The sequence below is a fragment of the Polypterus senegalus genome, chromosome 5, assembly GCF_016835505.1.
Source record: "Polypterus senegalus isolate Bchr_013 chromosome 5, ASM1683550v1, whole genome shotgun sequence".
NCBI lineage: Eukaryota > Metazoa > Chordata > Cladistia > Polypteriformes > Polypteridae > Polypterus > Polypterus senegalus.
Genome location: NC_053158.1, coordinates 109,328,262 through 109,351,707, shown reverse-complemented (window position 1 = coordinate 109,351,707; position 23,446 = coordinate 109,328,262). Strand labels below are relative to the sequence as shown.

The window sequence follows — 23,446 nt, the reverse complement described above, 5'->3', positions numbered from 1 at the left end:
CAGCCGCTTGCTCCATCTATACCTCAATACACCCCCTCCCACACCCCTCTTTCTTTGTTAGTTTTCAGTGCTGTGGCTGTCCGAGCATGCAGAAGGTTGGATGGTGGAAGCTTACAGAGAACTGCAATTCAAAAGTCACTCAATTCAATCCAAAGTCAATCACCAATTCAATCAAAAGTCAAAGTCAAAAAGACACCCAAAGTCAATACAATTCAGGGCAGGTTAGTAATTGTGCTTAAGATAATATTGTTATGGTACAATTAACCAATTTGTTTTTAACTAGGAACTTCACTCCTTTCTGCTAGCAATATTTAGAAACAAAGAAATTTCTCAGCTTTGCTCTGGACAAAGCCTAAAAAATATTTTCTTATGTACTGATACAGCATAAAATAAATTCAAGCATGCAATAAAAAGGAAAAGAAACCAAACTTTGTAATCTAATAATTAGTATATATATATATATATATATATATATATATATATATATATATATATATATATATATACAGTGGTGTGAAAAACTATTTGCCCCCTTCCTGATTTCTTATTCTTTTAAATGTTTATCACACGAAATGTTTCTGATCATCAAACACATTTAACCATTAGTCAAATATAACACAAGTAAACAAAAATGCAGTTTTTAAATGATGTTTTTTATTATTTAGGGAGAAAAAAAATCCAAACCTACATGGCCCTGTGTGAAAAAGTAATTGCCCCCTAGTTCAAAAATAACTTAACTGTGGTGTATCACACCTGAGTTCAATTTCCGTAGCCACCCCAGGCCTGATTACTGCCACACCTGTTTCAATCAAGAAATCACTTAAATAGGAGCTGCCTGACACAGAGAAGTAGACCAAAAGCAACTCAAAAGGTAGACATCATGCCAAGATCCAAAGAAATTCAGGAACAAATGAGAACAGAAGTAATTGAGATCTATCAGTCTGTTAAAGGTTATAAAGCCATTTCTAAAGCTTTGGGACTCCAGCGAACCACAGTGAGAGCCATTATCCACAAATGGCAAAAACATGGAACAGTGGTGAACCTTCCCAGGAGTGGCCAGCCGACCAAAATGACCCCAAGAGCGCAGCGACGACTCATCCGAGAGGTCACAAAAGACCCCAGGACAACGTCTAAAGAACTGCAGGCCTCACTTGCCTCAATTAAGGTCAGTGTTCACGACTCCACCATAAGAAAGAGACTGGGCAAAAACGGCCTGCATGGCAGATTTCCAAGACGCAAACCATTGTTAAGCAAAAAGAACATTAGGATTCGTCTCAATTTGGCTAAGAAACATCTCAATGATTGCCAAGACTTTTGGGATAATACCTTGTGGACTGATGAGACAAAAGTTGAACTTTTTGGAAGGCAAATGTCCCGTTACATCTGGCGTAAAAGGAACACAGCATTTCAGAAAAAGAACATCATACCAACAGTAAAACATGGTGGTGGTAGTGTGATGGTCTGGGGTTGTTTTGCTGCTTCAGGACCTGGAAGGTTTGCTATGATAGATGGAACCATGAATTCTACTGTCTACCAAAAAATCCTGAAGGAGAATGTCCGGCCATCTGTTCGTCAACTCAAGCTGAAGCGATCTTGGGTGCTGCAACAGGACAATGACCCAAAACACACCAGCAAATCCACCTCTGAATGGCTAAAGAAAAACAAAATGAAGACTTTGGAGTGGCCTAGTCAAAGTCCTGACCTGAATCCAATTGAGATGCTATGGCATGACCTTAAAAAGGTGGTTCATGCTAGAAAACCCTCAAATAAAGCTGAATTACAACAATTCTGCAAAGATGAGTGGGCCAAAATTCCCCCAGAGCGCTGTAAAAGACTCATTGCAAGTTATTGCAAATGCTTGATTGCAGGTATTGCTGCTAAGGGTGGCTCAACCAGTTATTAGGTTCAGGGGGCAATTACTTTTTCACACAGGGCCATGTAGGTTTGGATTTTTTTTCTCCCTAAATAATAAAAACCATCATTTAAAAACTGCATTTTGTGTTTACTTGTGTTATATTTGACTAATGGTTAAATGTGTTTGATGATCAGAAACATTTTGTGTGACAAACATGCAAAAGAATAAGAAATCAGGAAGGGGCAAATAGTTTTTCACACCACTGTATATATATATATATATATATATATATATATATATATATATATAAACTGCTCAAAAAATTAAAGGAACACTTTGAAAACACATCAGATCTCAATGGGAAAAAGAAATCCTCTTGGATATCTATACTGATATAGACTGGGTAATGTGTTAGGAATGAAAGGATGCCACATCGTTTGATGGAAATGAAAATGATCAACCTACAGAGCCCTGAATTCAAAGACGCCCCAAAAATCAGAGTGAAAAATTATGTGGCAGGCTAGTCCATTTTGCCAAAATTTAATTGCAGCAACTCAAAATTATACGCAGCACTTTGTATGGCCCCTGTGTTCTTGTATACATGCCTGACAACATCGGTGCATGCTTCTAATGAGATGACAGATGGTGTTGTGGGGATCTCCTCCCAGATCTGGACCAGGGCATCACTGAGCTCCTGGACAGTCTGAGGTGCAACCTGGTGGCATTGGATGGACCAAAACATAATGTCCCAGAGGTGTTCTATTGGATTTAGGTCAGGAAAGTGTGGTGGCCAGTCAATGGTATCAATTCCTTCATCCTCCAGGAACTGCCTGCATACTCTCACCACATGAGGCCAGGAATTGTCGTGCACCAGGAGCCACTGTACCAGCATAGGGTCTGACAATGGGTCCAAGGATTTCATCCTGATACCTAATGGCAGCCAAGGTGCCTTTGTCAAGTCTGTAGCGGTCTGTGTGACCCTCCATGGATATGCCTCCCCAGACAATCATTAACCCACCACCAAACTGCTCATGCTGAATGATGTTACAGGCAGCATAATGTTCTCCATGGCTTCTCCAGACCCTTTCACTTCTGTCACGTGCTCAGGGTGAACCTGCTCTCATCTGTAAAAGCACAGGGCACCAGTGGTGCATCTGCCAATTCTGGTATTCTATGGCGAATGCCAATCGAGCTGCATGCTGCTGGGCAGTGAGCTCAGGGCCCATTAGAGGACATGGGGCCCTTGGGTCACCCTCATGAAGTCTTTCTGGTTGTTTGGTCAGAGACATTCACACCAGTGGCCTGCTGGAGGTCATTTTGTAGGGCTCTGGCAGTGCTCATCCTGTTCCTCCTTGCCCAAAGGAGCAGATACTGGTCCTGCTGATGGGTTATGGACCTTCTATGGCCCTCTCCAGCTCTCCTAGAGTAACTGCTTGTCTCTAGAATCTCCTCCATGCCCTTGAGACTGTGCAGGAGACACAGCAAACCTTCTGGCAATGACACGTATTGATGTGCCATCCTGGAGAAGTTGGACTACCTGTGCAACCTCTGTAGGGTCCAGGTATCGCCTCATGCTACCAGTAGTGACACTGACTGTAGCCAAATGCAAAACTAGTGAAGAAACAGTCAGAAAAGATGAGGAGGGAAAAATGTCAGTGGCCTCCACCTGTTAAACCATTCCTGTTTTGGGGGTCATCTCATTGTTGCCCCTCTAGTGCATCTGTTGTTAATTTCATTAACACCACAGCAGCTGAAACTGATTAACAACCCCTCTGCTACTTAACTGACCAGATTAATATCCCATAAGTTTCATTGACTTTATGCTATACTCTGATTAAAAAGTGTTCCTTTAATTCTTTTGAGCAGTATATATATATATATATATATATATATATATATATATATATATATATATATATATATATATATATATATAGCTTTATTCACTCATCCTCTAGGGCTGTGCAATGCTGAACATAGAAAACAAACAATTGGACTTATATTGTAAAACAGATGACATATATTTAAGACATGTAGTCTCATACTGCAGTCTCCATGTATTACTCAATAATGCTTAATAAATCTCACTCAAAAGCCACACAAATACTCCAGAAACAGGATTTTACAAACAGAATACAATTCAATATTGTTAATGTATTTAGCCAAGTTAATTTCTCAGCAGAGACAGCGGGTTGGCCTTTTGGATTATTATGAATAATACACTTTTTCTATTTTATTAAACTTAGCCAGTTGCTTAAACATACAAGTTTGGTCACATTTCCAGAGGACAAGGCAGCTCGCTTTTTCTGCAAAGTACTTGCGAGCAAGGCAAGACAGCTCTTTGTATACCAGAGCATGTGTGAACCACCACTTTAGGGGGCAATCCTCCATGCTGATGACAGCTCTGCTTTCTAACACTTCAGACATTTTTGAATACAGTCCTCCTCCTCATCAGATTCTGACTCTGAAACCACTAAGAGAGATGCCTTCTTGTTTGGGGGTTCCGATGTTGCTGCTTGCAGTGGTTACTGTATGTCTTCTTTGAGGGTGCCAGCAATCAATGACCACACCTCAGCTCTGTCAGTTCTGTGTAGGCACTTAAGGTCCTTAAACATGGTGTCAAGTGCTGTGGAAATCTTTAGCTATGTATTGTTTGTTTTTTCCTTTCGTTTCTCCATGTCCATGGTGAAGGTTTGCTTGAACTTTATTATTATATAGGCTGGGTCATCCTCGGAACGCTCCATCACCCGAGACAGATGGCATAAAGCGGGCAGCACCACTGAACATGAAACAAACTTCTCTCCTAAGGAGTTCAGTAAAGTATCTGCCAAAATCAATTCAATAACAATTAAATTGTTAGGGCCTTGTATGCATTTGTATTCACTCATACATAAAAACATTAGCAAAACAAGATAGACTTGAGAATTACCTAATGCTACTCATACTTAACTATAAATGGACTTTATTTGGTCTGCACAATGCGACAGTTTTTTTAAATCTAATTTGAAATTAAAAAACATTCTTTGTGGATGTACTGTACTGTAATGTAATATCACAACATTAACAGGAGAGAATAGGCAACGAGTAAAAGATGGCAAGCCCCCCTCCCAATCCAACTTAAACTCAGCGCTACTACTGTTGCGTCATGTGAGGAGGCGGACCCTGCCACTAAATGTCTTCTTATCTGACACAAAAAACGTACCAGTTTAACGTACATTGGCTAAAAGATTTCCCAGTCTTTTTTTATGATCAATCCAATGTTTTGCAGGTACTGATAAGCATCGGGAGAAATATTAGCAGGCTCAATACCGTACATTACTGGAAATCCGATTTTAAAACGAAATAACGTATAAGTATAGTTTTTCAGAAAACAAAGTAAATTTAAAAAAAAAAACACATGGCATGTCATCATCTGTGGCCGCTGCTAATGACACACAAAAAAATAAAAGTTAATGAGAAGGTTCTTAGAATCAAAGTGAACATTGCGTCCTGTATCGCAAAAGACGAACATCCCGTCACAAAATTTGTCCCACTCATATTTATTACATAAAAAATGGCATAAACATCAATCCGACTTATGACAAACCATATGCTAAAGGACTGGCCAAATATCCGACAGTATGAAAAAGAACTTGCCACTAAGGTAAGAGACTCCACCCTCCCACTATGTGTATTTAATGATCGATGGAGACGCACATTTTTCAATGACCGTGTGCGATATTGCTAGAAAAAAAGTGTGTATTACCTGCAGGGCGCGAGCAATGCCTCCAGCTTCTGAAGTTTCTCCAGCTCAGCATTTGTTGGCATGACCACGTTAGTATTATATCGGGCTTTCAATCTAGTCGGTACGTCTTGTGCGATTGTCTCAGTCTCCAGGCCATGCGCGACTTGCTATTTCTCAAGTTCTGCAATATTTGATGGGCTGTGCTTGAAGTGCCCCGCCACCTTTCGGCATCTAGAAAGTGCGCCGTCAAATGCACTATTCTACAGAGACACTGTGGCAGAACGTTGAATGCTGTGCGCGATGCATGGCAAGTGTTCGCAAGGCAGCTGTCTCACCACTGAAATTAAATTTCGTGCACTGTCTCTATTGTGTGTGCTTACTTTATTCTCAACGTTCCACTGCCTTGCTACATCCATAAAATGTTCGTCTCATGTTTCGGCTTGATGTCTCTCCGATGTTTTCACGACCGTCAAAGCATGTGAATGCAGTTTCCACTGTTCGTCGATACCCCGAGGTAGCTATGATTTCCGAAACTAGTAGTCACCAGTAAGGGCGACCGTCTCCGTGATCTCCAGCTCCTTAACTAGTTTTGCCCTCTCTGAGTCATACAGCTCGTGTATCTTAGTTACGACTGTGCCTCTCGAGGGTAATTCATAAATTGGGTCGTTTGACGTGATCCGAATTATGTCGCGCAGACCTTCCTCCTCCACTAATGTAAATCGGCCTGCATGCTGTGGCTATCCATTTAGCAGTTACTACCGTTAATTTGGTGGAGGTTGACGCGTCCATTGGTTTCTGCTACACACTGCCAAGTGTGGCCTGTCCCATATTACCCGGGCTAATGCTATTAGTGTAAAATGGATGTTTGACTTGCATGTGATATTTTAGGCTGCTTGTACTCCGGTGATAACTAAACTCGGCTTGACAGTAACTACACACAAACTTAGTTTTATCTAGTGAGCCACCGGGCAAAGTTTTGAAACTGAACTTCCCATTTAATGGACTTTATTCCATCGATCAACAATTAGGAATATGGAGTGACTTCTACGAGAAATACTGTAACTAGAAGGATAGAGTATCGCATTCAGTTTGCAGGCTCAGCTTGAATTACGGGAATTTCGTGGGGTCAAAAGCACCTGCGTTAACGGCACTAATTTTTTTAAGGGCGTTAAAGTTAGAATGCGTTAACGCGTTATTAAGGAGTTGACTTTGACAGCCCTAATATATATATATATATATATATATATATATATATATATATATATATATATATATATATATGTATATATAGTGCATTGCCTGTTGTATTATATCATTAGGATGATCTCTGCGTTGCTCCCTGTGACTTTCACCTGGATTAGGCAAGTTCTGGAAATTGACAAAACATAACATAGGGCATAACATTATCAAATCTACATAATATAATTCAGGGTCAGAGTGGTACAGAGACTATCACAAAAACACTGAGGGTAAGGCAAAAGGCAGCTTGGATTGGCTGACAATTCATTGTATTCTCCACCAACACATTAGAACATTACAACAATCTAGACGAGAACAGGCCATTCAGCCCAAAAAAGCTTGCCGTGCCTATCTACTTAATTCTACCAAAATAACATCAAGTCGAGTTTTGCAGGTCCTTAATGTTCTGCTGTCTACCACATTACTTGCTAACTTATTCCATGTTTCAATAGTTCCTTGTTTGAAGAAAAAGTTCCTAATGTTGGTGCAAAATTTACCCTTAGCATGCTTCCCGCTGGGGTGGCACGGTGGTGCAGTGGGTAGCACTGCTGCCTCACAGTTAGGAGAGCCGGGTTCGCTTCCCGGGACCTCCCTGCGTGGAGTTTGCATGTTCTCTTAATGTCTGCGTGGGTTTCCTTCAGGTGCATTGGTGATTCTAAATTGTACCTGCGGTGTGTGTCCTGCGGTGGGTTGGCACCCTGCCCGGGGTTTGTTTCCTGCCTTGCGCCTTGTGTTGGCTGGGATTGGCTCCAGCAGACCCTCGTGACCCTGTATTTAGGATATAGCAGGTTGGATAATGGATAGATGTTTTCAGCTGTATCCTTGTGTTTTTTATGAACTCATTTTAAAATAACAGTCTTGATCCACTGTACTAATTCCCTTCATAATTTTAAACACTTCAATCATGTCTCTTCATGATGCATCCCCTGTAGCCCTGGAATGAGCCTAGTTGCTCTTCTCTGGACTTTTTCTAGTACTGCTACTGGATGTCCTTTTTGTAGACTGGAGACCAAATTGTACACAGTGCGCAGGCCTCAGTGGTGTGTTTATAAAGCTTGAGCATAACCTCCTTTGACTTGTAAATAAACCCACCCTCATTCTGAGACAATTTAGAAATGCCAATCAACCTATAATGGACATCTTTGGGATATGGGACAGACCTCAGAGTCCCTGTAAAAAAAACTTACAGATATTGGAACAAATTCTGTATTGACAATAGCTGGGTGCAATATTAAAACATAAGAGCACTGTATCCGTGAGACAACAGCAGCTAAATTTAAAGCTGTTATATGTATACTGTATAAATAATGCACTCACCCATCAACAAATACATAATTTCCCATTTAGTCAAATAGCTGACATTTCTCAGGATGGTACACCTAGGCCTGTAGGTATATAGGACATTAGGTAGGTAGGACATTTAAATATGTCAGTATTCATAGGTAAACCCCTCCCACAATTGAAAAACTAAATACCCCAAAATCTCAAAAACGCTTTGACTGATTTGATTGAAATTTGGTGAAATTATATAAAAAAGAAAATCAGCAAACCTGTGTTTTTTTTATTTGTCAATATTCCTCAATAATAATGGTGTAGCGAGTGGTGTATTATTAGGCAATTAGAGAATTAGGGCAGTGGCAAGCTGTGTGGAAAATGAAGTGGATGAAGAAAAGTTAGGTGAAACCCAAAAAAGATCTGGTTACAATGTGGACTTCTTGAGTAAATTCAGTACTCCCTGTTCTGTCAAATTCTTCTTACACCTCTAAAGATGTGAAATAATATACATACAAATGTACACATTTACACAAGAAGTCCACTTGGATTGTCAGGTGCACTTAGATACAAACAGTATACTTTAGAGAATGAGATTTGGGGTGATAGGTAAAATACATGCAATATTGCGGATAATTAAGGTGTTCCCTTGGTGGTCAAACCATGATGTCCTGCTACGTTTCAGTTTACAAAGCAGAAAGAGGGAACTACTGGTACAGCATACCAGTCCACTTCAAACCCTGGCTGCAACACATGTCAGGAGTGATGGCATGCCTTCATCAGTTTAAATGCTTGCAAAGCTTACGAAAGGTGTCCCCAACAGGCAGAACATAAAGGAACTAGTTATTGTTGTAGTACAGACTGATATTATCCATTTTTGCTATGGCTAAAACACAAGTCCTGACTTAAAAACCAGGGCCAGACACTCTTAAAGCCAGCTAAAAACTCTCAGTTTTTACAATGGGCACCTCTTTGGAATGTAGACTCTGCACCTCATCTGATTAGACAATCAGACCAAGTAGCATTGTAACAACATCTCCTAGACATACTGGCCAGACACCCAAGTTCGAACTAAGAGACATAATTCAGTGTGTGGCAACTGTGATGGACAGAACCTTGCACCAATTGTCAACCAAAAGGATGGGCTTATGGGCACCCAAAGAAACCAATGACAAGGTGTCCCCTTCATCCTGTAACCTCAAAAACACCCTAATTCATTGCTTTCCTCTATCAGCTCACTGCTTAACTGGGCAGTAACTTATGCTGTATAGTAGAAATCCCTGTGCTTGTAGGGTGTGGTTGTAACAGCATTGTATTAATCCAGTTCTACTCCAAAGGGGCACAAGGCTGGACTAGAAAAATGGTAGACTGTCTATAACAGAAGATGGACGAGGAGTGCCATTAGTCCTAAACTTGCTAAAGATAGCAAGTGCCCAACAGGAGGAATACTTTATATGTAATACCATATTTTTGTCTTGTTAACAATGAGGGCTGATTGATCACCAGCTGACCCAGCAGGTGTAACATTGCTAGCAAAAAAAGGATCAACAGGGTGTGTTTGAACCTCAAAAAGGAACTGCAGTGCTGCCTGAAGTCAGAAGGTGTGACCAAAGCGATAAAGGAGACAAGCTCCTAAAACAAGAAAGCATGTTGAAGATAATCAATCACTAGTGTCTGGAGAAAGCTGACTAGAAAAGGAACAAAGCATTGCTTACATCAGACCATATGTACACCTGTTTTGATTTCAAGAGCTATTAATTGTAACTTAGAAGTTAGCACAAACTATATACTGGTATAACTATAAGTAAAAGGTAGCAACCTTTTGAAGGATAAGTCCAAGCTGTTATTAGGTTTTTTCCTAAATCCAGTAAGAAAGTGCAGAACAGCATCTTGCATGAATAGACACACAGAAACTGTGTAGGGGGAAGGTAAGCTAGTATAGACTAATAGTGAGCAAAGTACGAGCACCTAGCATTGTGATTGAATCATTGTGCATCTTTGGCGTTACTTATTGACTTTTCTTACTTCTGCCTTCTGACGAAAGCGCGTTTTCCCATGGCATTACGGTACCAGAAACGTCATCTGATAGTATAGCCACGAGCCTTGACCAATGTTAATAAGCCGCAACGTCACAACTGTGCCACCACAACCTGATCAGGGCACCAAGCAGCCCCAGCATTGATGGGCTGAAGGCCAGATGTCCAGATGACCATCATCATTTAATTCTTTCATGTGAAGCCTGAAAACCATGAGGACTGATTTAGATCATTTATGTTAGGTTGGCTGTGGTTGGCTGGCGCCCTGCCCATGGTTTGTTTCCTGCCTTGCATCCTGTGTTGGCTGGGATTGGATCCAGCAGACCCCCGTGATCCTGTAGTTAGGATATAGGGGTGTGGATAATGGATGGATGGATGGATGGATGTTAGGTTGGATGCCTAGTGGGGAGTGGGTGGTCTCATGGCTTTGGAACCCCTGCAGATTTTGTGTTTTTTTTTTTCTTCAGCTCTCTGGATTTTTTTTGTTTGTTTTTTTCTGTCCTCCTGTCCATCTGACCTTACTTTATTCTTAGTAATTTAGTATTGCCTAATCTTATTTTTTATTTTTATAAAACATTCTTTCTTCATCTTGTAAAGCACTTTGAGCTCTCTCTCTTAATTTACTTCCTAAAGGATTTCATGACTTGAAAGGTTATGTAAAAAAAATAAAACTGAAACCCTTTTTAAACATCACGTCCTAGTTAGTGGATGTACCGTTTTATTTTTAAATTAAATTAAGGTCACAATTCAAACCAGTTATTGTATATTCATATTTTACCAACACATTCTCATTTTAACAATTAACTATTAACATTCCTTACTGTCTTTTTACGCAGCATTGAACCCTTGCATGATATCCATAAAAGTTTTGACAATGAAGTCCAAGTGAGTGATAAGAGGTTGAAAGCCTTGGAGAACAGCGTTGATGATTTGTTGGTTCTCATCAGGAAACTTCTGCCAAGACCTTGGGCATGTGAGTAACATAAAAAGGGTTTGGTGTCCTGCAGTTTGATGTTACTTACCAGCATATGCAGAGCACAATGCAGAGCACAATGTCTTGTATATTGCAGCTTTCTGAATCACTTAGTGTAACTTTTTTTTACATATCTGTAGAAACTTTTGCAGCAATCACTACCACAATGTAAGTTACAAAGCAAATAAGAATACAATTCAAAATAAAACACATGGCAGAGTACAAGAAAACCAAAACCCAAGATACTGTAAATCACAGAGACATACTGAGTCTCTAAGTTGTTTCATGCTGTTAGATTAGAATTAATACAATAATTAACTAAATGGATAAAAGGGGTTGATTGAGGATGACCAATGGGTGATAATAATTTTAAGTCAAAATTATTTATTCTCAAACATGACATTTATGCATTTGCCATGTGAAACTGTGTTCTAAAATGAAGTGTTTTCTATAGATTTGAATATCTTGCCCCCACTGTTACTTTACAATGGAGGCTGCTGGGGCATTTATGGCACAAGACAGTTGTCGAGTACTGATCCACATCTTGCAATTACACACCCATTGTAAAATTGTTATGCATGTCATATTTAAACAAAAAAAAAAACACAAAATAATATGAGATTCAGCCATTTTAAAAGAGATGTTCATGCCCTCTTAGTGTTAGTCTTCTTCTACAATAATCCTTTAACCCCTAATCACAGCAAAGTTTTCATGCCACATGGTTGGTTTAGTTTTGGCTTACTTCTGTATTTATGTGTGAACTCACACAAGCAAATAGAAAACGTATCCTTAACACAAGAAAAATAGTTCCTGTTTATGTTGATTAGTAAGTGTAAATTGTCTTAAGGTGAGTGACTGTGGGTATGTGCATGCACGTCACACTCATACCCTCACAGTCACTAAATAGATAAAATACTTCAGTTCTACTAGAAATAGTGTTTTCTACTGTGAGAATGTTCATTTACTGTACGGATTTCTAGACTTGGTGGTGGCATTTTACCTAGGCTTATCTTAATGTGGATTGTTACATCTGTACAAACTCAGTGGGCCAATAAGAGGAAAATAGAGTAAGTATGCACCAGCAGGGTACTAAAAGGCTGCACATCTTTTACAGCATTTGCATTACTGTTTTTGCTGGTGTGACAGCAGGGGTTGCTGTTGACCCCTGAACCCTGCAGACAATACGTCCAAACACCAGGTAAAAGTCCCAATAATGAATTTATTATTACAATAAAGTGCACAAAGTATCTCCACTTCCACGATACACAATAATAAATCAATAATCACAACAATAATAAACAATCCTCCTCTCCACCCAGCAGCTCCGTCACACTTCCTCCCAACTCCGGCTCAGTCTGCTGGGGTTTCCCACAGTCCTTTTATATTCCTTGACCCGGAAGTGCTTCTTTCCCTCAGTCCATGTGATTTTATAGCACTTCCGGGTCAGATGAAAACGTCTTCTTTTCTTCAACCCGGAAATACTTCATTGCTTCCATCCCCGTGATTAGGAAGTACTTCCAGGCTATAATGAAAACACTCGTGCCTCCCTGCAGCATCCTCTGGCAGCCCCTACGGGATCCAGCAGGGCTGTGAAGCCGAACTCTAATGTCCATGATGCCCTGCTGGAATTCAGGGTACCTCCATGTTGCAGGGAGGACTCCATCTAGCTGTGTTGGGGTATTGGATGGGATAAACAGTCGGCCATATATCACACTGGATATTTTGCAGCACATTACGAAAAGTGCTGGTATCTTTTGCAAAGACTGTGAAGGTAAGAATTTCTTTTTTGGCAGTGAAAAGACTCCCTTTTGGAAGATAACAACAACAACAACATTTATTTATATAGCACATTTTCATACAAACAGTAGCTCAAAGTGCTTTACATAATAAAGAATAGAAAAAAGACACAATAAGAAAACAAAATAAATCAACATTAATTAACATCGAATAAGAGTAAGGTTCAATGGCCAGGGGACAGAAAAACAAAACTCCAGACGGCTGGAGAAAAATAAAATCTGTAGGGATTCCAGACCATGAGACCGCCCAGTCCCCTCTGGGCATTCTACCTAACATAAATGAAACAGTCCTCTTTGGATTTAGGGATCTCACGGAAGGGCCTGATGATGATGATGGTCACGTAGACTTCTGCCTTTAAATCCATCCATCATTGTTGGAGCATCATGAAGCTTTGAGTAGGTGGAGGTGGCGCAGGCCACCACCACAAAGAAACCGGAAAAAGAAACGGAAAAGAGAGTAGGGGTCAGTACGGATGTCAGTAAGATGTCATTAATAGTTCATCTTTCTGTGGAAACAATATTTTAACATCTTTTAAAACAATGGTAACAGACAAGATGCAGTGTGGCATCTTGTTGGAAATCACAGAAATAGACCATAATTATATAATTTGCCATCATCGTGATTTCTGAACATGGGGTGTCTACTGGAACAACGTAAGTTAAACTGCTGAAATTCAGGTTATAAGATTTGGAGATAAAATGCTGCAGTGGCAGCACTGCTCCCTTGAAACAAGGAGACTGGGGTTCACCTCTCAGCTTATTCCTGTGTGGAGTTTACATGTTCTTCTCCAGGTACTCTGGTTTCCTCCCAAAGTCCTAAAACAAGCAGATTAGGTTCAACCTTTGATGTTGTGGCTCCCAGTCTCAAGATTGTTCCTGCCCTGTGCCCAATGAATGCTGGGATATGCACCAGCTTTTCATGACCCTGCTTTGGATAAGTAGGTTTGAAAGTGGATGGATGCACGGCTTAATGATCATTGGGTTAAGAACAATACCTTGCTATCCTTAGTATTCAAGGATTTCCACAATTTGACTGAAAATTTTTAATGAAGGATGGACAACAGAGGGTGTCAGAGAGCCCATACCCCCCAAACTCCAGACACAGACACAGATCCCATTTAAATGTCCTCCTCTCCACCTCCTGGACGAGCTTTGTCCACTTTCACCCGACTCTGACTCACCTGGATGAGGTCAAGCGGGTTCTTTTATCTAAGAACCATGAGTATTTCAGCCCAACAGAAGCACTTCTGGATCACATGGAAGTTCCACAAAGCAGGGATGGAGAATCTCGATAACACTATGGTGGCCCCTTTGGAACCTGACAAGGCTGTTCTAGAGAACTACAATATCTAGACTGCCTTGCGGGTAACCTCAGAGATAACATTACCCTAGGGAGTTGTCTCCCATTGTGTCTGGGAAGTCCATTGTCCTGGCAAGTTTTTTCCCCCTTATTATGTTGTCATCCTGGCTGGGTGTCCAACTCAACCGGGATGACAGCAAACCCACTCTGGCATTGGCATCTTTGCCTTATTCCTTGTAGTGGCATTGGGCTGGCCTCCCATCCACTTAGAAAGCCATGCTCCATCCTGGCCAGGATACCTGCCCATGCATGTCATCCATCACCGATTATTATAGTTTTCGATTGTATAGGATTTCTAATATTGATAGAATAGTACCCTCCAGCAGACCCCCGTGACCCTGTAGTTAGGACATAGCGGGTTGGATAATGGATGGATGGATAGTGCCATCTACTCTTCTACGTCAGCTTTAACAGCATTTTTTTCTGTTTCTCATCCAACCAAAAACTGATAATACACAAACACCTCACTCACCAACTGAACCCACTTAAGCCTATGTCACATTACACACCTTCTAGTCAAATGGTATTTTAGACTAATCACTGCAGATCTCTTCACTGAAATATGTCAGAATTAATGACTGAAAATCAGTGGTCATGTAAATAGAGTGGTGAATCTCTGTATGAAGGACAACATTCATTATCCATCCATCAGTTATCCAACCCGTAATATCCTAACCACAGGGTCATGGGAGTCCGCTGGAGCCAATCCCAGCCAACACAGGGCGCAAGGCAGTAAACAAACCCTGGGCAGGGCGCCAGCCCACCGCAGAACATTCATTATTTTTAGACTCACTATTGTAGAATGACACTACAAAGATCATTTTCTTCCACTTTGTTATTAACCATAGACAGTGGCACTTGGGTATAACATGACCAGAGATGGTGTCACCAAACTTGATTTCAAATACTTTAGCCCGTAACTGTGTTTGTTAGAGTATATGTTACACTGTAACTTTACATTCTCAAGCCTACTTAATCTGGTTCACTATTATGGGACAGTCTAGCCTGATAGCGCTGGGCAAAAGGCAGTAATTGGTCTCAGAATGGGTGCCAAGTCCATCACAAGGCACACATTTAGAAATGACAGTTAAACTAATATATACGTGTTTAGGAATGTGAGATGGAAACTTTGTGCTCCCAGACAAAAATTCATGCAAATACTAGGACCACATGTACACTTGACATGGACAACGACCAGGTAAGAGATTCAATCTGCAAAACAGCAGTAGCCTCCACACCGCCAAGTTGCATGTTAATTAAAATGAAAACTCTTACAATGGAAGATGTTATCAGAAGGGTGTTGTTCTGTATTAGCCATTATTATACAATAAGAAGTCAAGCAAAATGACATCTTTTATTGTTTAACAAAAAAGATTACAATATGTAAGCTTACAGGGCAGCTCAGGCCCCTCCATAAAGCAAGATGCCTATATCCTAACTACAGGATCACGGGGGTCTGCTGGAGTCAATCCCAGCCAACACAGGGCACAAGGCAGGAAGCAAACCCCGGGCAAGGCACCAGCCCACCACAGGGCATACACACACCAAGCACACACTAGGGACAATTTAGGATTGCCAATCCACCTAACCTGCATGTCTTTGGACTGTGGGAGGAAACCAGAGAACCCAGAGGAAACCCAAGCAGACACGGGGAGAACATGCAAACTCCACACATGGAGGACCTGGGAAGCGAACTCCTAACTCTGAGTTAGCAGTGGTACCACTGCGCCACCGTGCCACCTCACCTTGAAAGCTTGCATATTGTAATCTTTTTATTTAGCCAATAAAAGGTATTATTTTGCTTGACATCTCAATAAAAGATGATAAATATTAAAAGTAAATGTACATCTTTGTATATAAATAACATTCGCTCGCTGTTTTTTTACAGATTCTGAAAATATCACTTTGAATCAGGACACGGCTCATGTTTGCCTTGATGTGTCAGCAGATGAGAGAGAGCTTAAATATTCTACAAAGCAGCGGATTGTGCCAATAAAGAATGAATGCTTTACCACTGCACAAAACATTCTGGCAAACCAGAAGTTTTCAAATGGTCGCCACTACTGGGAAGTGACAGTCCAGAGCAATGAAGAGTGGACCATTGGTGTGGCTTCTGAGTCAATAGCACGTAATGGGAATAAGAGAGATGTTACTCTGGGTCAGAATAAAAATTCTTGGGTTCTGCAATTGGTTGATGGTGACTACTATATCATGCATAATAATGAAAGCATTGCACTGGATATCCGGGAGCGCATGAATCGATTAGGTGTTTTCTTGGACTATGAGGAAGGTCGACTGTCTTTCTACAAAACAGACAACAAATGGAATCACATCTTCACTTTCAAATGCAAGTTTCGTGGTGCTGTATTCCCTGCTTTCAGCCTAGGTTGTCGTCAAAAGAAAACCTGGCCTTTGATTATGTGTCATTTGGTACCAATTCCTGACTTTGAAAGACTGTCAGATATCCAAGAAGATATAGATAGTGAATGTTCTGATAAAAGCTCTGTGCAGCTTCCTGAAAAGTAATCCACAAAACCAGAGATATTTGCCACAGTAAATTTATAGTTAAGTCTTACAAAACTGCTATGAGCTGGTTTGTATTACAGTAATTCACAGTAATAAAAGTGAAATCAGTGCTCTTTCCAAAGATTTCCTCTGAGGCAAGTCCTAGGGTTACATGTGTTTAAACCCTTGGTTATTTGTATCAATTGGAAGATCTTCATATACAGAGACAATGTTCAATGATCTTTTCAATATCTTTTCAATATCAACCTCTTCAGGTGGATGCACAGAGAACATAATCTACTTTGTACTGAACAGAGACAAAGGTGTCTAGCAGAGTCTCCAAGCCCATCATGAGAGAAAAATCCAAAATTAACAAATTAAAAAATTTGCATGTAATGCATGTTTAACAAGATTTTGAGAAGCATATCTTTTATTTTAACTCTTCAAAAAAAATACCACTGTAAAAGAATAACTCTTAGCACATTAATGCTAATGTTAATGAAATGCTGTAAAGGCCTGATTAATATTTAGCAGATTGTTTATACCTTTAATAATATAGTAACTCTAAAAACATAATAAGGTAAAGCTGGATACATTGAACTGTCATTTTTAAAACACAGCAATACATGCAGCAACATATGTATGTAACTGCATGGCGGCAATGAGACAGCAGTAAGTCTCCATGTCACAGATAGCAGAAATCATTTTATTTCTAAGCCATCAAAGGGTGTTCTTAAAGCATAAGAGGTTGCTTTCATTGGAGATTAGCACAAAATGCCAAATTCAATGGAAAATAATATTTTATCGAAGTACATTGTACTTTCCTACATAACAGTTTTGGTAGAGGAAGATGTGAGATTTCTTCACAGAGTTAGTTTTATACACAGCACTTGCGGTATCTCTGGATTGAGAGATGAAAATGAAGTGAAGAAGACTTAACACCACAATGAAGCCCAGAATGGCCCACTGCAAGGATACTTTGGAAGGTTTCCACAGTCTTTCTTAAAGAAAATCAGAATCCCTCAAGAGAATCTGGAGATTGCTACTGTGGAAAAGCAGGTCTAATCTGTCTTCAGAACTCTACAAATCGCAACAGGATAAGCAATAACAAATATGCATGGTTATTTGAAAGTGTGTAATCTTCCAAATTTTATATATTGATCTTTAAAAGGTTATTGCTATAATATCTATTTATTTATTTATTTTCAACAAATACAGTAATCCCAATTATTCTTGATAACATTAAAGAAGCATGTTTTAAGTATTTTTGTTATTGTTTGAAGGCTACAAAAATGGCAAGCAAATTAATAGCAGATGACTGTTATGAAACAGGAAGTCCTTTATGGCTGCTATTTTGCTTAAATCAAAAGGATTATCATACTTGGTCCTAACAAAAGATAGAAATAATTTCAAATATAAAATATTTAAGTGTGCAATACAGGAAAATATAACATTGTACCCTGCTGTTAAGATGTACATTTTCTGAAAATGTTTAAAAAAGTATTTTATGCAAGAAAAGCACTCTTTCTGTTTTGTAGCATGGTATGACTGAGCAAAAAAATAATGTCTTGCTTTCTGGAATTGAAATAAAAAAAAAAACTCTTAAAACTTTTATATTGCTTAATTGCTTTTTTCTGTGATGGCTGGTGCTCCATCCTGATTTGGTCGCTGTTTAGATTTTGGCATCCTACAGCCTTCATTGGAATAACTGAGTTCAATAAACATATGGCATGATTTTTTTCTCATACACTTAAAAGAATATTTAAGATTATCAGACATGGTGGGTATTATCACAGACAAATATCCCTAGCTATCAAGTGGATCCATTTGGCTTTAATGTATTTAGGAATTTTAAATTAACAGTTATGGGTATTTAGCCCCTTCTTGCACAATCTGCAATTGGCCGTTTGCCTTTATTTCATGAATAGCCATCTTAGAAATCACAAGTATATTTTTAAGTGTGACACTTATTTCAATGTACACATACTGTGACTTATAAACAAGGGCCCTGCTTTGGTCCAGTGGAAGCATTAAAAATGTGTGTGTGTGTGTGTGTCAGTGAGTGGGTGTTTTCTAGCTATAGATCAGAAAAAAATTGTAATTTTTTTGGACACAGGGAACTTCTGTTGCATCCCTGTTTTTCTTTTATTCTGTATGTTTTTGTACATACACTTTTACTCTAGTGTATTAAAAGTTAACAAAAATGTATCTATGGGTATTGAGTACGTCACTGTAAGGAAGGATCTGTTGCAGCAGAATAACTGTAGTGCAAAGAAAATGTAGAGTTTTTGCTAGATAATGGAAATATTCACATTTGAAGGCTTAAGAACAATCTGTAACAACAGAGTTGTTTTTCAAATGTGGGATAATAAAAAGTAACAAAAATACACCACAAAAGCAACAGGTATTCACCATATAACAGATCAGTCAACTTCTTAAAAATTATAAACACATGCACGCTGTATAAATATTTGGCCGATTCACACCGATATCAAAACACTTCCAGGACAGACACATGCTCCTGACAACTCTGAAGTTAGAAAATGGATGGATGGATGAATGAAGAGGTAAATATGTAAACATTGTTGTTGATGTAATTAAAGTAAAAGCAATACCTTCTTTGCTAATCTTAATTGTAGTGAAAAAACAGCAGACTTGAGGTTATAAGTCTAGCTCTGTTTTCTTAAGTTAGTGGAAAAAAGAATTAATCGCAGAGAAACACAAACCAAAAACAAACAAATAACAATATCAAAATTCCTTTAATATATTACCCCTCGATTAACCAAACTATTACATTACAATATTAAGGTGGTGTTGATAACAGCTTATCCCAGCAGCACTTGATGGAAGTCAAGGGCCAACCAGAGAGGGGACGCTAGTTATTTGCAGTGCATATGCATACACATCATCTTGTCATTTATCAGAGAACTAGTTGAGATACCCAGCTAAGATGGGTTGAAATTTAAGTAATCAGCTTAGTCCTCAACGTTAAGATTTGTAGTGCACAATATATTGGAATGTATTTTTTAATGTATGTAGTCATGAAGTGAATTGCCTGTCATTCCAACAAATGGCACATCACAAACATTTGCATTAATAAAGTGCTTTGCATTTATCATTCCAGCAGATATAACACTACACAGGCATTAGTACTGCTTTGATTCCATACCGAATGGCATATAGAGACAGAGACACAGAAACTGGATGGACACATAGATAGACATACTTTTATTAAGATGGATATCGTGGTGACATTTCTTTGAGTTTAGAGTTCACATCAAAATAAAAGAAAACAATCCACCCATCACTATGAAAGGAGTGATACTCTGCTGTACTCCCATTTCACCATTTACTGCTGGTACCATCTTAATTCTCAAGAAAAAAATGCAACCAAAAAAAAGAATGGCTAGAAACACAATGTGTTAATTATTGCATTCTTAAAATAAACAAATAAAACTTGCAATCTACATACATTAACGCAGAGCTAAGCAGATGGAAGTGCTTATTGACCAGCTACCTGCTGTGTTTATAGTAACGGACTTTGTACTTACACACATAGTGCTGCCGGCTTCTGATGGCAAAGTGTTTAGAACGGTGGCTCCCAAGTTCAGTATTTGGGAAACCATGTGACTGCAATGAACAATCAGTGCATCATTCTTAATTTGTGATTTCATAATCCTCATTATTCCTCTAAGAAATTCTAAAATATTTGTATCTTTGTCAAAACTTGATAGAAGTTTCCATTTGGCAATGTATTTTAATTGATCATTTTCCTCCCTTAATTATATCCAAATACTGTCAATACTAAATGCTAAAGATGAAAAAGCATTTCAGCACCGTATTCAGTTGTCTGCTTAATTGAAAAAAAAAACTTCATAATGATCAGACAAGTGAAAATACTATTGAAGTAATTGCTCCCATCAACGTTCAATGTTTTACACTAATCATTGCTAATCAGCAAATTTTACAGAAAATGGTACATTAAAAAACGCCCAAAGAAACTTGAGCATTTTCAACTACAGTAAAGAACAAAAACACTTATTCATTTCTTTGAAACGTTTTCGATTTTAAAACTAAACAATTAAAATAAGAATAACGCACTGATTGTAAAATTGCTTTGAATTAAACCCTGCAGTAATTTAGGTTGCCAAGGACTGAGTGCTCCTCCAGAGGCAGATCGTCTGTTCCACGGCTCTTTAGGAAGCCAGCGTAGGGAGGATGCAACCACACAGTGAACAAGGCGAGGGAATACGCAACCACACAGTGAACAAGGCGAGGGAATACGCAACTAGTCCTGGTGTTTAGGTGCCCATTGACTTCTGTGGAAGCGTTCGTGTTCAACGATTTCTCTTCCTTTAATAAATAAGTCCAATGGTCTGTGGGCTCACACTGGTCATTCATACGCAGTAGGCATCAGAAAGAACAATACTTTTTAATTAAAACAAATTAACGTTAATTGTAAAATCTGCTCAATGCTATATGGAATTGAAGCGATGGTAATCGAATCAGGGAGGTAACTACAAAACAAAAGAAATATCCATGATCTCCCATTCCGTCATCTAGTAGTAACACCTGCCGCGTCTGCTGCCAAACTCCCAACAAGATCTCGCGCGACTCCAACTCGCCAAGCAAAGAACTCTTTTCCCCAGGAGTCTTTGCTTCGGCGTAGACGTGCGTCGTTAGCGGTCCTTGAGCTATTTGCTAATTATATTGTATATTTGGCTTAATGTCGCACGTATATCCAGCACAGGTAAGGGTGTAACATTTTTTTTGTTTTAAAAATAGGCCAATGTTGGGAAAAGGACTTAGCTTAATAATTGTTGTATTATCAATTAAGTATAAGTGCATTGCATTGTTTATAGAAAAATACATTTAATTTAAGTTGAATCTTCGGCTCATAACGGTCAAAATAAACTAAGACTGGTGCAAGTCCTCGAAAGCTACCACAGTTATACGAGAAGGAGACGGACCGCTTTAAACGTGCACTTCGCTGTCTATAGTGGGAGAACGGTGCTACGCGTGCCTCAACCTGGCATCAAGGGAACCATCAATAAAGTGAGCAAGAGGAGCACTAGAGGCGACGAGGGCCTTGGATGTTGTCTCTAGGTCGCTGCCATCTCTAATCTTAGTCTGTATGAATCATAAAAACATACCACCTTTTGTAGCCGATCGTGCAAGGGCCAATTCGATATGGTTTTGTACTGGTGTAGTCTGAACATTTTATTTATTTTTTGTTTTAAAAATCATTTCCTCTAATCAAAACAGTATTGCACGCTGATATTTTTAAATCACTAATATGACGGGATGCCGCTCCATTAAGTGTTGATACCTGATTTACGCATGCTGCTGTTGGGGCAAACCAAGGGATTAAGAACGGAGGCAGATTTACAACTTGCCTTAACCACCTGCCCCTTTTTGCGACTTCCAACATGTAAGCTCCGCGTTTTTTTTTTTCCCTGAGAAGACGTTAACCGGAGCCATTTAAGGGCCTTAATTGAACTCCATATGATCAGTTGGCTTGTCTATGCTGCTAGTTCTTAAGTAATATTTTGATAGGATTATGCTGCCCAGCACACTTTCCCTATTCAACACTGTTATTTCAGATCGTTTTCTTTATGCATCACTTGGACAGCTGCATTCCCCATTAAATAATTTTGTCATGTGATAGATAAAATGCTTAATGGGTGAAGGCCAGATTTAACTTACTTGAATTCCACAGGAGGTCTGAGCACTGATTATTAATTACTATATTGAGGGAGATGTCAGATAAACTTGAAAACTATAGGTTGTTTTCCAGTAAGTTACAGAACATGAAGTAAATGCTAAATGTAAAGAAATAGGGACGAAGTTAACCAAGACTGAGCAAGCTTTAAAGGCCTAAAAGTGAAGGAAAATAGTCTAAGAATGTATTCAGTGAAAGCAAATATACAGAGCAATGAAATGGAAACCTATGTATACTGGCTTAGTCACCCAAATGGTAGTTTAAGTGATGTTGTATGATGTTCCCTAGAACCCCATCCATATCTCTGTGTTGGTGAGAATAATTTCGGCTTCGTGTGACCCAAAAACTGCATGTGGGGAGAGTAAGTTATTGGAGGCATGGATTTCTTCACCTTTTACATTAAGGTTTAGGAGACAGAAAGATGTGCAGACATGCCGATGTACAGTAGATTTTGTATATCTATCTTTGTGATTTCTCTTTACACCAGAAATAAATCTTTGAAAATAACATGAGTAAATAACACTGAAATAATAATACTGTCATTATTTGGCCTAGAATGCAGTAAGACCGAGAATACTGACGTGAACACATTTACTAAAAATTGTAATTCAGTTTATTTATAGAATACTTTTGTGCATCTTTTATATTACAGTTCTGGTAAATATGTGGATAACTAATTGTGTACAGATTGTAATGAATGTACTTACCTTCTAATTCATCAGATTTCCACAGCATATATCAAGACGTTTTATTTTGATTTCTGTGTGAAACCACTGCTTGTGTGCTTCCAGAAAACTTTTTTTGGAAAAAATATTCAGACCTCAAAAGGTTAATATTGTTTTCAATGCAGGGCATCTGTGAATTAGTCAGCTCATTATGACAAGTATTAGAAGTGGGAAAACCAAAGATGGTGGCTGTTGCTTTGAGCAGTGATATCATTGCCATCTCTGTATGTATAAACCAT

General features: G+C 39.1%; 2 protein-coding genes across 3 annotated transcripts in view; both read left to right on the top strand.

The window, feature by feature from the left end:
• The window catches only part of LOC120529436 (zinc finger protein RFP-like), a 50,991-nt gene extending 32,952 nt beyond the window's left edge, over window positions 1-18,039 (top strand). The window contains exons 5-6 of the mRNA XM_039753226.1: window positions 10,963-11,099; window positions 16,144-18,039. Of these exons, the coding sequence (XP_039609160.1) occupies window positions 10,963-11,099; window positions 16,144-16,781 (775 nt within the window). The 3' untranslated portion in view covers window positions 16,782-18,039. The remainder of the gene's footprint in view (window positions 1-10,962; window positions 11,100-16,143) is intronic.
• A 2,879-nt stretch (window positions 18,040-20,918) lies between these two features.
• faim2a (Fas apoptotic inhibitory molecule 2a) overlaps window positions 20,919-23,446 on the top strand; it is a 113,567-nt gene continuing 111,039 nt past the window's right edge. The window contains exon 1 of one of the 2 annotated variants that reach the window (XM_039753224.1): window positions 20,919-21,510. In XM_039753224.1, coding sequence (XP_039609158.1) covers window positions 21,487-21,510 — 24 coding nt within the window. In that variant the 5' untranslated portion in view covers window positions 20,919-21,486. The remainder of the gene's footprint in view (window positions 21,511-23,446) is intronic. The other variant, XM_039753225.1, reaches the window with a different exon arrangement.